The 12,311-nt window shown below is 39.4% G+C and overlaps 1 protein-coding gene across 2 annotated transcripts in view; it reads right to left on the reverse strand.

The window, feature by feature from the left end:
* Positions 1 to 8,388, reverse strand: part of LOC103469421 (SH3 and cysteine-rich domain-containing protein 2) — a 30,986-nt gene extending 22,598 nt beyond the window's left edge. Inside the window, exon 1 of one of the 2 annotated variants that reach the window (XM_008417078.2) lies at positions 7,759 to 8,388. In XM_008417078.2, the coding sequence (XP_008415300.1) occupies positions 7,759 to 7,845 (87 nt within the window). In that variant the 5' untranslated portion in view covers positions 7,846 to 8,388. The remainder of the gene's footprint in view (positions 1 to 7,758) is intronic. The other variant, XM_008417079.2, reaches the window with a different exon arrangement.
* Between the last annotated feature and the right edge of the window lie 3,923 nt (positions 8,389 to 12,311).

Below are 12,311 nucleotides of genomic sequence, written 5' to 3' on the forward strand. Positions count from 1 at the left end.
CCCCCTGGTGGTTGATGAAAGATCCACAGAAAAGCCGCACCGGGCTATAAGCCACATGGTTCAAAGCGTGGGGAAAAAGTAGCGGCTTATAGTCCGAAAAATATGGTACTCATTTATTTATGTCTGTCCATTCATTTGTGGGTATGTTTCCATTTGCATATTTATCCAAGTCAGTTTAAAAAAACAATCTCTTTCAATTGAATTTATTTCTTTTCACTTTGTGATTAAAAACTGCCCCTGAACATTGTTGGTAATAATTAGATTTTCATGCAAACAACTGAAAGAAAACAACAACAAAGTCTGTTCAAAGTGGTTGTTACTGATTGCTCTTGTTGTTGTCCCAGCCTCATTATTAATGCTTAAACAATTAATTCAGTTCAATTGATCTATAAAGGGCTAATTCACAATAAAAGTCGTCTCAAGACACTTTGTCAGAYAAATGGATCTAATTTATATACATAGAAATGCACAGARAATCTGTGGGTCTAAATAAATTCAGTTTTATCACTCCCTTCCAGCCATCAGTCAAYGTTTTTTAAGTCTTTAATATTTTTATTTATTGCACTTATTTTCCCTGGCTCTGTCTATTTCCAGCTGGAGCCGAGCTCATAATCAGAGCAGACGAGTGGTAGCATAACAGCTCCCGCTGAAGCACAYGTCTCAATTACTGTCAGTGTGCAGCTCTAAAAAGCCTTCCCGTTACCCTTCATTTGAGCATTATGTGAGCGGATCCTACTATGGAGTCCAAGCCAGAGTGACCTCACGCTCCAAAGGGAGGCATCGCTGCGCCATCTCGCATGAATCTCTGTGACAGGTGAGAAGMTCACATGGTAAGAAGAGAGACGGGTTCAGAGGAGGCATTTAACACGTGAACAAAGTCGCTGTGGCAAAGCCGTGTAACTCGATTTCATACAAATCAAGTCAGCKTTTTGAATGTAGCCAGTAATAGAAAGGTTTTCAGGCACAGAAAYCAGAGAGGGTGATTCTTGCTGATAATACCGGAGGGGGGGGAAATCATCAAATTTGTCTTATTTTAGAAGAGAAACCGATGCTTCAAAAGCATGCCATTCAGAGCCRGAGCCATTATTGAGGTGCATGTTTCCCCTTAAAGTACTTTTAGACACYGCATCCGTCTTTTACACAATCAGTGGCCAAAGTCAAAGAGCCACAAATGACAAATGACAAAGTAATGTTTCCTGCACTTTTATCTGTAAAGCAACAATTCCTGCATTAAGCAGTCTTTTGTTTGTACRAAACAAAAGCCCAGATTCACTTGGACTGCTCCGTTTCTGTATTTAGCTCCACTTTTTGCACATCTTTTCCCCCTGGTACGATTTTTATCTGAGGACCGCATTTAGTGGCGCAAACGAACTGAACAACTGGAGATGTGTTGCAGTATGTGCAACATGCCTCACAACGGATCTGGGAGAAATTACATTCAGTAAATTTCCAAATACAAAAATAAATAACATATACATGTCTGCTTTGTTTGAGAATCCTGCCCTTGGCAATCAGTGCAATTTACATAAATATWCATGAAAGCAGGCAATTTTAACATAAATGAATCCAGAATGTCTAATTCAAAAACAGAAAGTCTGAGTTTGGACAGTGTAGAGCTCCTAAAAAACATTAGGGGCAGGTCTTCTTATTAGTAAATCATTAATCAATGCGTTAATAGCCATTTCATCTGGTTTAGGGTCCTACGGTGGTGGAGCCRATCCCAGCAATAAGAGATTTTTGTGGTCCAGTAGTTGCTTCTAAAAGCATAAAAATCACCACAAAAATACCTTTATTTTATTCTTCTGACACAAAAAGTCTTAATGCTGAAGGGAATCCAAGTTCTCATCTCGCAAGAACTGCATGAGTCCACCACCAATCACATACAGTACTCAMATGTTTTCAGTCTAAATGTCAAAAATCAAGGCTCTGCAAGAAGACAGCAGAGTCTGAACATCCATAAATCAATAATAAGACTTTTGCCGAACACAGACATGAGCGTCCGTTAAAATTTAATGAGGTCAGACTGAGATATTTCTGGAATGTCTGGATGTGTCTAGAGGTCACAACTGAACAATAAAGTGTTGATTCTATCAGGAAGGTGCAGACGTAAACGACCTTTCTCCACAATATGCTGACGGCTTTCAGAGATCTCTAGAGTGCATTTTATTCATTGAACGTTGAATCGACTAACTCTCACACAGTTTTCATATGCAACTGCAACATTAAATGCGCACAAACAAACAAATGCTTTTACTGTTGACGTATCGGTCCATTTTTGTTGCWTGGTTGAACGTCTTTTAGAGAATGTTGAAGCTCCCACCGCCCGCTTTTCAAATTYCTTCAGTTCATATTTCGAAATATCAATCTCCACTTATAAAATGTGGAAATATCCCTCTGTGCCATTGGAAGAAAAGTGGAGGTTCAGAATATATTGAGGGGAGGGGGGGAAGAACCACTGGAGTGGATTTACTCCTCCAGCTAATCCAATTAGATCAGCATAATGTCCAAAGTGCTTTTTATAAGAAAGTCCACTTATCAGTGTATACAGGCAGTAAAGTTCCCTTTAACCAGCCACAGTCAAATACGTGCTCAACGTCACCGTGTCCGACCTTCTTCTAAGTGGGGATATTTCAGCCTTAAGAAACCAACTTTGGTGTAAATGTGCTGCGAAAGACAGTCTCCTGGCTCACACCAATTCTAGGTCAGTGGAAGAATATGTAGTTTAAAGGGAATTATAGCTCTAAAGTAGAACACAGAATTTTAACTTCACCCTGTGAACACAAAACCCAAAACATAACAGCGTTTCTACAAACGTTCACCTATCATAAAATCAGCTTCAAGCCTGTAAAAATAAAAAAKAAAAAAATGAAAAAGAAAAGCTTCCTTCAGAAGAAAACAGTGTGTGGACTCATTCCGTGTCCTAAAATTGGTTATTATGCATGGCTGGATGGCAGATTCCTGCTATGAATATGAGATAAGCAATGCATAATCACTGGCTGCCTCCAGTGTTCTTCTCCTATCACAAACGCCTGTACACATGCGATCAATCAAGCTCATTCACGCAGAACAACACACACACACACACACACACACCATCTCTCTCCATTGACGTTTCAAGGAATGTTTAATGGAGGAGAAACTGATAGCGCCAAGTATCTTTTCTGCCCTTCTGACCTAGACTCCAATATTTCAGTCTCACACCTTTATTGTAGTGTCAAATCAATAACGATCACAGCAGTGAAGGTGCGATCATTAATTAAGAAAGACCTTGGCCTCCTTCAGCTGCCAAAGATAATTATGAAAATGTGATCGCAGTGCTGTTTCTGAGCTTTCACATCAAGTTGTCTCTGCTGAGTTAACCTTAACCTGCTTAGTCGATACAGTTCTGCTGAGTTAACCTTAACCTGCTTAGTCGATACAGTTTCTTTATTTTTATTTTATCTAAACATTCCCCAGATTGAATGACGCATGCGGAAAATTGAAAATGTACCGACGTGACATGTAAAGCACGCTCGAGGTCGGCACATGACACAGCGATATCACGTTGCAGCCCTCCCTGACTCACCGCCTGCATCAGTCAAATTCGGTGTCGCTGCCTCTTCATTCGGGGAKGAAGTGAAGTGTTCGCTAACGAGATCTGAAGTGAACTTAAAAGAGCGTCCTTTCAAAGAGCCGTTTGATTCGGTGGCAAACTCTGSAGATCAGAAACTGTAGTCATCTGTGTGATGCAGGTAGATCATTAGCAACATCTCAGCTGAATGACTGAATATTGCACTGTTGTAGGTTAAGTTTCCTTCCCCTCTTTTTTTTTTTTTAAAAGGATGAAGCTAGACCTTCATGAGGTCTCTRGATTTCCTTGGAGCCAACAGAGTTCTGCAGGCGTCTTTGGTCCCAAGAGCTTCCAGAAAATCCAATTTAATTCCACCGGCAGCACAGAGAAGTTTGTGTCTCAGCAGCTACTGGATGGGTTGCTGTGAAATTTGCAACAAACTTTAAGGAAGCCCTCAGGAGGAATGTAAGGGTTAGTGATGCTGCAACATTATTTCATGCGCACACATACACACAGAGAGGGGAAAGTGTCCAAGATGAAATTGCAGTTTGTGTGTAAAAAGATTGCTAACTTAACTTGAATTAACAATTTGTGCAAATTATACAATTTATTCACAAMATTTTGTTAATGGAAAATGAATTCAAGTGGTTTAATATGGATTTGGGGTTGTTTAGATATGTTTGGGAAAGGATTTGTCTCAAAGTGCTTTAATAAATATTTYATCTTTCACCATTTTTAGATGATGTAAAACTGTTAGGCTTATAAAAAGATACAATGTATTTTCTTATGAGTAAAGTGATCTTCTACAGACTTTGAATGCCACTAGAGAGAAGTCCAATTTTAATGATTGTAATTACAATATCATGTAATTTAGATTTGGAATTGGAACCAATAGTCACTTTCACACATGGTGAATGTCCTCCATATTTTACCACCGAGCCAGCTGTGCTGAAAGGCTGTGCTCAGTGTGATATTTTTTTTTAAATGAATAAATATTCGAGAGTGCACACTAGATAATTTGTGAAATTATCGTCATTTGGCGAGCAAGCTGGGAAAAAAAAAAGAAAAAACATTGGGCCTATCAACTGGAGAAATGGGCAAACACATTTGGTATTGTTGTTGACAGTGGTCAAAAACTCCCAGGCGTATTATTTACATGAGGAGAAAAGTGGTTTACCTGTTCTCACAYTCCTCTCATGAAACGCTCAAACGGCATCAAATACCCTGAGAGACCAAACAGCTCTCAACACAGACCAACATCACCGGCTGCTGTGCTCACATTCCTGCCARCGTTGGCAGCACATTGTTGGATGCTGCAGAGAAAGTCCACACTTTCTGACTGTCCTCTGAATCGTTTTGGCAGCATACACAGCTGTCCTTGATTTATTATTTCTTTCTTTTCTGATATCCATCTATGTTGGAATTTGCTGCTGGTGGATTTCTCAGAGCATCTGCTAGTGGAGCCTCTCTCTGCCAGTCTTTTCCTGTCCAATTAAGACACGGACACATGTCTGAGTCTGATTAGATTACTTCAAAATTACCTCCTGTGGATGAGATTTATATTTCAGAAATGCTCCTGATTAGGTGTTTTAAATAGACATGGGACTGGGTCTTTAACAACGCATATTATTTSAACCCTGACAGATAATTTGCAAGTTTTCCACAATAAACTCCATTTATAGGTACAGATTTAAACTTAAGTGCCAATTTACTTCAAATGAGGTTACAAAAGAATAAATACTGCAATTTATTTATTTATTTTTACCCAAAAGTCGATCTGCTTTTGTTTTGGACATTTTTTTGTTAGTTTTTTTGTCTTAACTTACTCAGGATTTTAAAATATAATGCTTGTAACATTTTAATTTTTGGTGTCCATGACTCKGCCCTCAGCCGCTGATGAGAGCGGTTCTTCTCTCTGGTCCTACTCAAAGTTGGAGCCAACATAGCTAGCACCAGGTTATCAGTTCTCGTGCCACCAACGTTTTTGGYGGTAGAAACTGAAAGAGCTGGTGTAAAACAAGCACTAGTACCAGATTAGCACTGGAACTGGTTTGGAAAAACTGGAACTGACAGGAAAAACACCAATAATGAGACAGTTTCTGTTGGACACTTTTTCTGTGGAAAGGGAGATGCCCCCTCCCACTGTCACTTCATATTTCGTCACGATGAGGGATTGCTGCAGCATGAATGACTCGTCAATCTGTTGGTCTCGTTTAGATAACTTTCTAATAGCTGACATGAATCTGAATATACTATATTATAATTCAAATAAAATTTGTCGACGTAACTGGATGAAATTAGGATGAAATAATTTTAATTAGTGCCTTGAGATGACTTTTGTTATTATAAGCAGAGCTGTAAAAAAGCATTTGCCTCTGCAAAGATTCCTTCCATTTCTGCTGTTTTGTTTTGGTTGAATTTGCAGGTTCAGATTATCATGCAAATTTAAAAGCAGATAAAGAGAAGAATGGTAAATGCAAAATGCAGTTTTTAAATTATGGCTTTATTTATTATGCAAAAATAAATGAGTAGAAAKAAATCTTTTACATCAGTGTGAAAGAATTCTGACCCACAGTTCTTTGCAGGATTGTTTTAATTCAGCCATATTGATGGTTTTTGAGCATCACCTGCCTTCTTAAGATCACACAATAGTGCCTCCACTGAGTTTAAGTCCAAACTTTAACTAGGCCATTTCAAAACATGCTGTCAGACAAGCTTTATTCTGTAATTTCCTGCTGCCACAAGGCTGATACTCAGGCCTGGATGTTGCTGGTTACAGAAATTAAAATAATGTTTTCAACCAGTTATTTCATAGAGTGATTAYTTTTTCAATTAGGTCCAAATTAGTTTGGATATGCGCTTTTTAAAAKGCTATTTTATTTATCTTTATTTGACACWMAAAAATTTGCTAAAGTGCGACAAAATGCAAAACCAGAACAAGTCTGCAGAGGGTAAATACTCATCTCCCACTCTACACTGAATTAAAGTGAATTTCAAACAAAGCAGTGGAATTCAGGCAAGGCCACATTAATCAATGTGAAGAGTGATGCACTTAACAAAATCCGTGACTTTGTCATTAAAGATATAACGTAGTTAAGCCAAAGCCGGCATTCAGCTCATCTGAACACCAATCGGTTCTGCCTGGAGTCGAATCACCGATGATTTCCTTTGGTCTCAGCTGGCGAGGAGGGTGGATATGGAGCGGATCGCCCCCGAGTGAGCACAGTTAGCTGGCAGCAATGTCAGCTTCTCATGGAGGACATCAAATATTTAGATGCAGCACAGAGCATCCAGTRGAGTGTCTGACTGCATCGCTTCGGAGTGTCACTTTGCTTCAAAAGTGCAGCCTGCAGTGTTTGTGCGTGGGCATCGGGAAGAGGCATGAGGTGGAGACAAAGACTCCACTCAAGGGAAAGTTGTGTCCATGAAGCAAACTAATGAGCCAGCGTTCTGCCATTAAAAAGCAGGCATCGGGAAAGYTTTCACAGCTCCACGTCTTTGTTTAAACAGTTGAGTCAACAACTCAAATGGCATCGCAGGCACTTTATAATGAGTCCAGGCTCCTGACAGGTAGGCCTGCGTAGAGGAAACAATGRTCTACAGCTGCATATTCAAGTCAAAATCTGCACTTGTAAAGCTTTCACTTTGTGCATATTTCTGTGTGAGAAGTGAGAGACGGGATAATTATTCAGCAAAAAAGAAGAAAAAGAAAAAAAAACATAGTCATGCACATGCAGAAGCTTTCAAGGTTACAATTTATCTTTAGCTATTTGTACCAAGAATAGAAAATTAAAATACCTCTAAAAAAAATTATAAATAAATAAAAATTTAACCGCATGTGTGTGCGTGTGTGTGTGTGTGTGTGGGGGGGGTGTGTGCTGAAGAAACGTACAAGAGAGAAAGTGACATCAGACGTTACGTGGGAGATTACAATGACGCAGGCATAAGAATACAACTGCATTTGTGAAATGTTGTCACCTCCATTTCATATTCAATTATAACAGCTCTGAAAAAATAAAATCAAATAAGAGACGCTAAAAAAAAAACATGATCAAACAAATTTCACTATTCAGCCAATTCCCAYCGGATAACGGAGGGAACAGTTTGCAAAGTTTTGACTGAATTTAAGTGTTTGTCCTTTTTTCACGTTTCAAGAGGAAACATACATCATCTGAATAGTAAACGACTGAGGAATTTGMGCAACTTGCCTTGGATGTCATCGGCTGGATGGGCATGTTGTTTGGGGAGCGCTGGAGCTGCGAGTCGCTCTCCATCTCACTGTTCTCAGTCATCATTGGTACCGAGCCGATGCAAGCAAGAATACAAAAAAAAAACAAAAAAACTTTTAGCTCCTCAAGCTGGGTTCAGTCGGTGGGGTATTACTGCTTTATGAGAAAAACCGGCAGAGAGCAGATCCACGTCAAATGGAGAGTGCGCACTGCTGCTGCTGCTGCTGCTCCTGCGAGGTGACTCTCCACACCAATCACACGCTTATTGGGTAAATTGGAGAGTGGTGCAGCTTATACACCAGCTGCTTATGCTTTATTTGTATTCAGGCCATGCGGGGACATGCGTTCAGCAAAASGCTCTGTCTCCTCTCTGTATTGCCCCGTGGATCGTCCTCCGGCGCGCACCAGAAAGCTCCAGTGTGGCACAAATTCCGTTCTCCAGGTGCCAAAAATCAGCGCAGTCTTGCGGTGTGAATCTCAAATCTCAAAACATTATTTAAAAAAAAAACCCACACACACACATAAAATAAAAGACTCCTCCGAAAGATTTAAGGCGATCAACTGGCTAAAGATTCAAAGCGAACTCTGCAGTTCACAAACGCACAGACATAATTTTAAGCGCAATCCGAGACACGCCTTTCCTTGCGTCTGAGGCGCACGATTGGCGGATTTCAACCCTCAATCAGTGCTCATTTCATAGAGAGATCATTTATTTTTGAAACGACATACAAATTTTAAGCCAATGTGCTGCTTTTAAGCCAAGCAGCACATTGGCAAATTAGCTTGTAGAGTCTTGAATGTCTTGTACTATAGGCAGAATTTGTTTTTATTAAAACGTCCGTGGTCATTTTAGTTATGTTAAACCAAATTTGTTTTGGGTCCTCTAGTAATACTACATGCCATATTCTAAGACTAACACTCAACAACACATAGTGCAATTTACACTCCACTAGCTCCATGTATTTTATATGTGGCAGCCCAAAACAAAATCGTCTATAGTTTTATACGTCATTTTTACGTCTCTATGCATTTTTATTTTATTCCAACAGCGTTCCATACAGGATTTCCCTGTGCTTGGCTACATCCATCTCCATTCAACTCTGATCAGTGTCTCTGTCAGTGCTGATGAAAGGTCGCTGCCACCATCATGTCTCACTGTGTGGGAATGATGTGCTCAGGATGGTGTCCAATTTTCCACCAAACCTGCCATTTTACATGTGGGCAAAAAAGTTCAGATTTGTTCTCATCTTCCCAGCGCCTCTTCTTCTGCATGTTTTCTGTGAAGCAAACTGGACTTGTTTTTGGCCACATTTGTGAGCTGCACTGAGCTGTGGATGTCTGCAGCCCCTCCGGTGTTTCCATGGGCCTTGATGCATCTTTAATTAATGCTCTCCTTGCCTAATATTTTAGTTAGGGCTGATTGCAATGCATCACCTGTGCCATTCTCCGTCCATTTTCATATTATATTTTGAAGCCCTTTGTTCAAAATTTGGTTTAAAGTCTTAACTTCCTTTACACTTCTCATCCTTATCCCTAATCCTACTCTATTTACCAAGACAGTGACTTCTCAAGACAACTATTCATTCACCCTGGATTTTATTCAGGAGCATCAGAGTAAAGGGGGAAAAAATTCCAATTTATAGCAAACTTTTCAGATCTTTCTTTGTGACATTTTTTGTGAGCCACTTATTTTGTGTTGATCTTGTCGCATACTGATCATTAGTGTTCTACTGTAAACTCAAGCGGTATATATATTTGCAACGTTTGCATCAWTCACACAGATAAGTATGAAACGCATCAATTTCTACTTGACTCAGTCAAATAAAAAATATCCATATTGCTGGACTATGTTTGAAATGTTTTGCAACACAGAGATTCATCTGCCACCATTTCTGTGTCGCGGTAAACACAGCTTGTGTCTGTACACCCTCACATCGGAATAATTAAAGTTGCAAAATGGGTCATTGTCGGTTCTAAATCTGAGGTGAAAGTAAAAAATGGCTACCTTCTTATAGTGCATTTTCTTGTGGCAAGTAGCAGCTGCTATTACTGTCATGAAAGTAGGAAATAAAAGACGGCTGACACTTTTAAATGTAAGAATCGTCCCTTACTTTTGTTCCTTTTGCATTTTCTTTGCATTACTTCATCAAAGCCTGCCACCAAAGCTTGCTTCTAGCAGCCAGAAAGTCTTTGGGTGTGTGTGTGAAGAAGACGGTTCAGTTATCGTATTAATTATATCTTCACACAGAGTCAGTAGGCAGCATGTGGCAGAGTGAGAAACAATGAGCACAATGAGGAAAAGTAAAACAAAAAATGGCAGACTTTTTTTCTATAGCAGTGCCTTTGCTGTTAAAAATAAACAGGAACACAATATGTTGGCGTGCGATGATTTGTGCTCCAAACCATCTGTGTGTACAAACTCAGAAAAACAGAACAACAGAGACAACTCAATGAGAGGGGGGTGGGTGGGGGTTTGCATTTCTTCCACTGAGCCACCTTCCTTTCATCTCTCTATGTGATATCCCAGGTGCCACGATAACTCCGTCTAAAAAAAAAACGAGCCCTAAACACAGGAGTGGAACACACACTTTCAGCTTTGGTGATTTGGAAACAGGGGAGAGATACAGGAAGACTGGAGGAACAAAATGAGCTTCATGTGGCGGAAGACAGATCCCAGCCGTGACAGCGGTCGCCATGGTGCAGCCGCAGGACCAGAGCTGCTGCACTTTGGGAGCCCTCTGGGATAAATTGGCACCAATTGTTCTTCTGTGCTTCCACCTCAGACACAATAATCTAAGCAAAAAGACAGAAATATCCAAGAGAGACACTTCAAGTCTGCAGCCATCAGTCTGTGCTCTTCTTAGATTTATTTCTGCAAGGGAGATATCCTCTTACCATAAATTCCGTTCTCCAGGTGCCAAAAAAAGATTCAGATCATTGCAGTCTCCTGGTGTGAATCTCAAATCTCAAAAGGAGTCGTTTTTTTTTTTTTGTTTTTTTTTTTAAGAAATGACTTCTCCGAAAAATAAGGTGATCTTATACCTAGGTTTTTAAACCAGTAAAATTGTTAAGATTTCATGTTTTCAGATCAGGGCTGCCAGGAGGAGCAGTGATTTGCTCTGTTGCCTTGCAGCAGGAAGGTCAGGGTTTTTATCTTGATCAGGAATCTTTCTATCTGCTTTCTCTCCAGGTACTCCAGTTTCTTCCCACTTTCCAAAAACATGACTGTTAGGGTAATTGGTCTCTCTAAATTGGCCCCATGGTATTAGTGCGTGTGTGTGTGTGTGTGTGTGTGCATGCGCGTGTGTGTGTGTGCTTTTCTGTGTTGCTCTGTGATGCACTGGAAAGTTGCATCCTGCCTCTCCCATTAATTATAAAATCAGCATAAAGTCCATTAGTGAAGTGAAAATGAATTAATGTCAAAGCAGGACATAGAAAAACACAGATCACACCAAAAATTCTGCTGCCAGTCTTTACCAACACCACAAAAATGGAGCATGTAAAACCGGGTTCTGCTTCTTTTGTTTTTTTTAAATGATGAGATTTTAAGGTCTTATTAATGTAACAGAATGACCTTGACCTTTCACTCATCTTCACACTTGCTTGAATCATCTCGATTCCATCAGAGAACAGTTTTATTTAGTGTTTTATGGACTGGAACTAAAAAGGGAGGCAGGATTAAACATTTTTGATTCAGATCTGGAACAAACTCCATGGACGGCTAAGCTGTGCTGAAACTGTTGGCTCCTTCGAATCAGAACAAGACAAAACAAACACACACACAAAAAAAACCTCACAGTTTACATCAGTTTCCTACTCAAAAGTTTGATTTGGCAGGTTGTTTTATTGATTCTTAGATATTTGGCACTTTGTTTAGTTGGCTTAATATTGTTAAACAGTTATTTGTTGGAACTTTAAATTGTTGATTAAAAATGTTACTGTGGCAACATGTAGAAGAATGCGGGCAGAAAAATTTAACTCTGAAATTTAGCTTACATCAGCGGTGGCTTGTCCTCAAGAGATTATGGGCAACTTTTATTTTTAACTCTCCTTTTAAAAATGATTGGATATGACGTATATATCAACTATAAMATTTTTAAACTCCAAATTAAGTCTTTATTTGTTCCACAATAAGTGATGCAAGATTGCTAAAACAAGCAACTTAATATAAAGTAAGAGTAGAGACAACAAGGTGGCCATTTATCATTGTCCAGCCACACAAATGAACTTTAGGAAGAAAGGCAAAAAAATAAAAAATTCCCATAAACACGCTTCTAAATATTGTGGAAAGCCTTCCAAGATGAAGGGATGATTGCAAAGAAAAAAGGTTGACTAAAAATTTTTATAAATTTATGCATTTAGAAATTCGAAATCAGCATTTTTAATTGGAAAAAGATGCTGATTAAGACTTAAATTGGCACAGAATTATGACATCTTGTCATAAATCTGACAGCCGGTGTATTTTGTTGACAATATGCATATTGCGAATAGTTACAGATCTTATCTTACTCAGATATAACCTGAAGCACCCA

This window comes from Poecilia reticulata, linkage group LG8 (genome assembly GCF_000633615.1).
Source record: "Poecilia reticulata strain Guanapo linkage group LG8, Guppy_female_1.0+MT, whole genome shotgun sequence".
Classification (NCBI taxonomy): domain Eukaryota; kingdom Metazoa; phylum Chordata; class Actinopteri; order Cyprinodontiformes; family Poeciliidae; genus Poecilia; species Poecilia reticulata.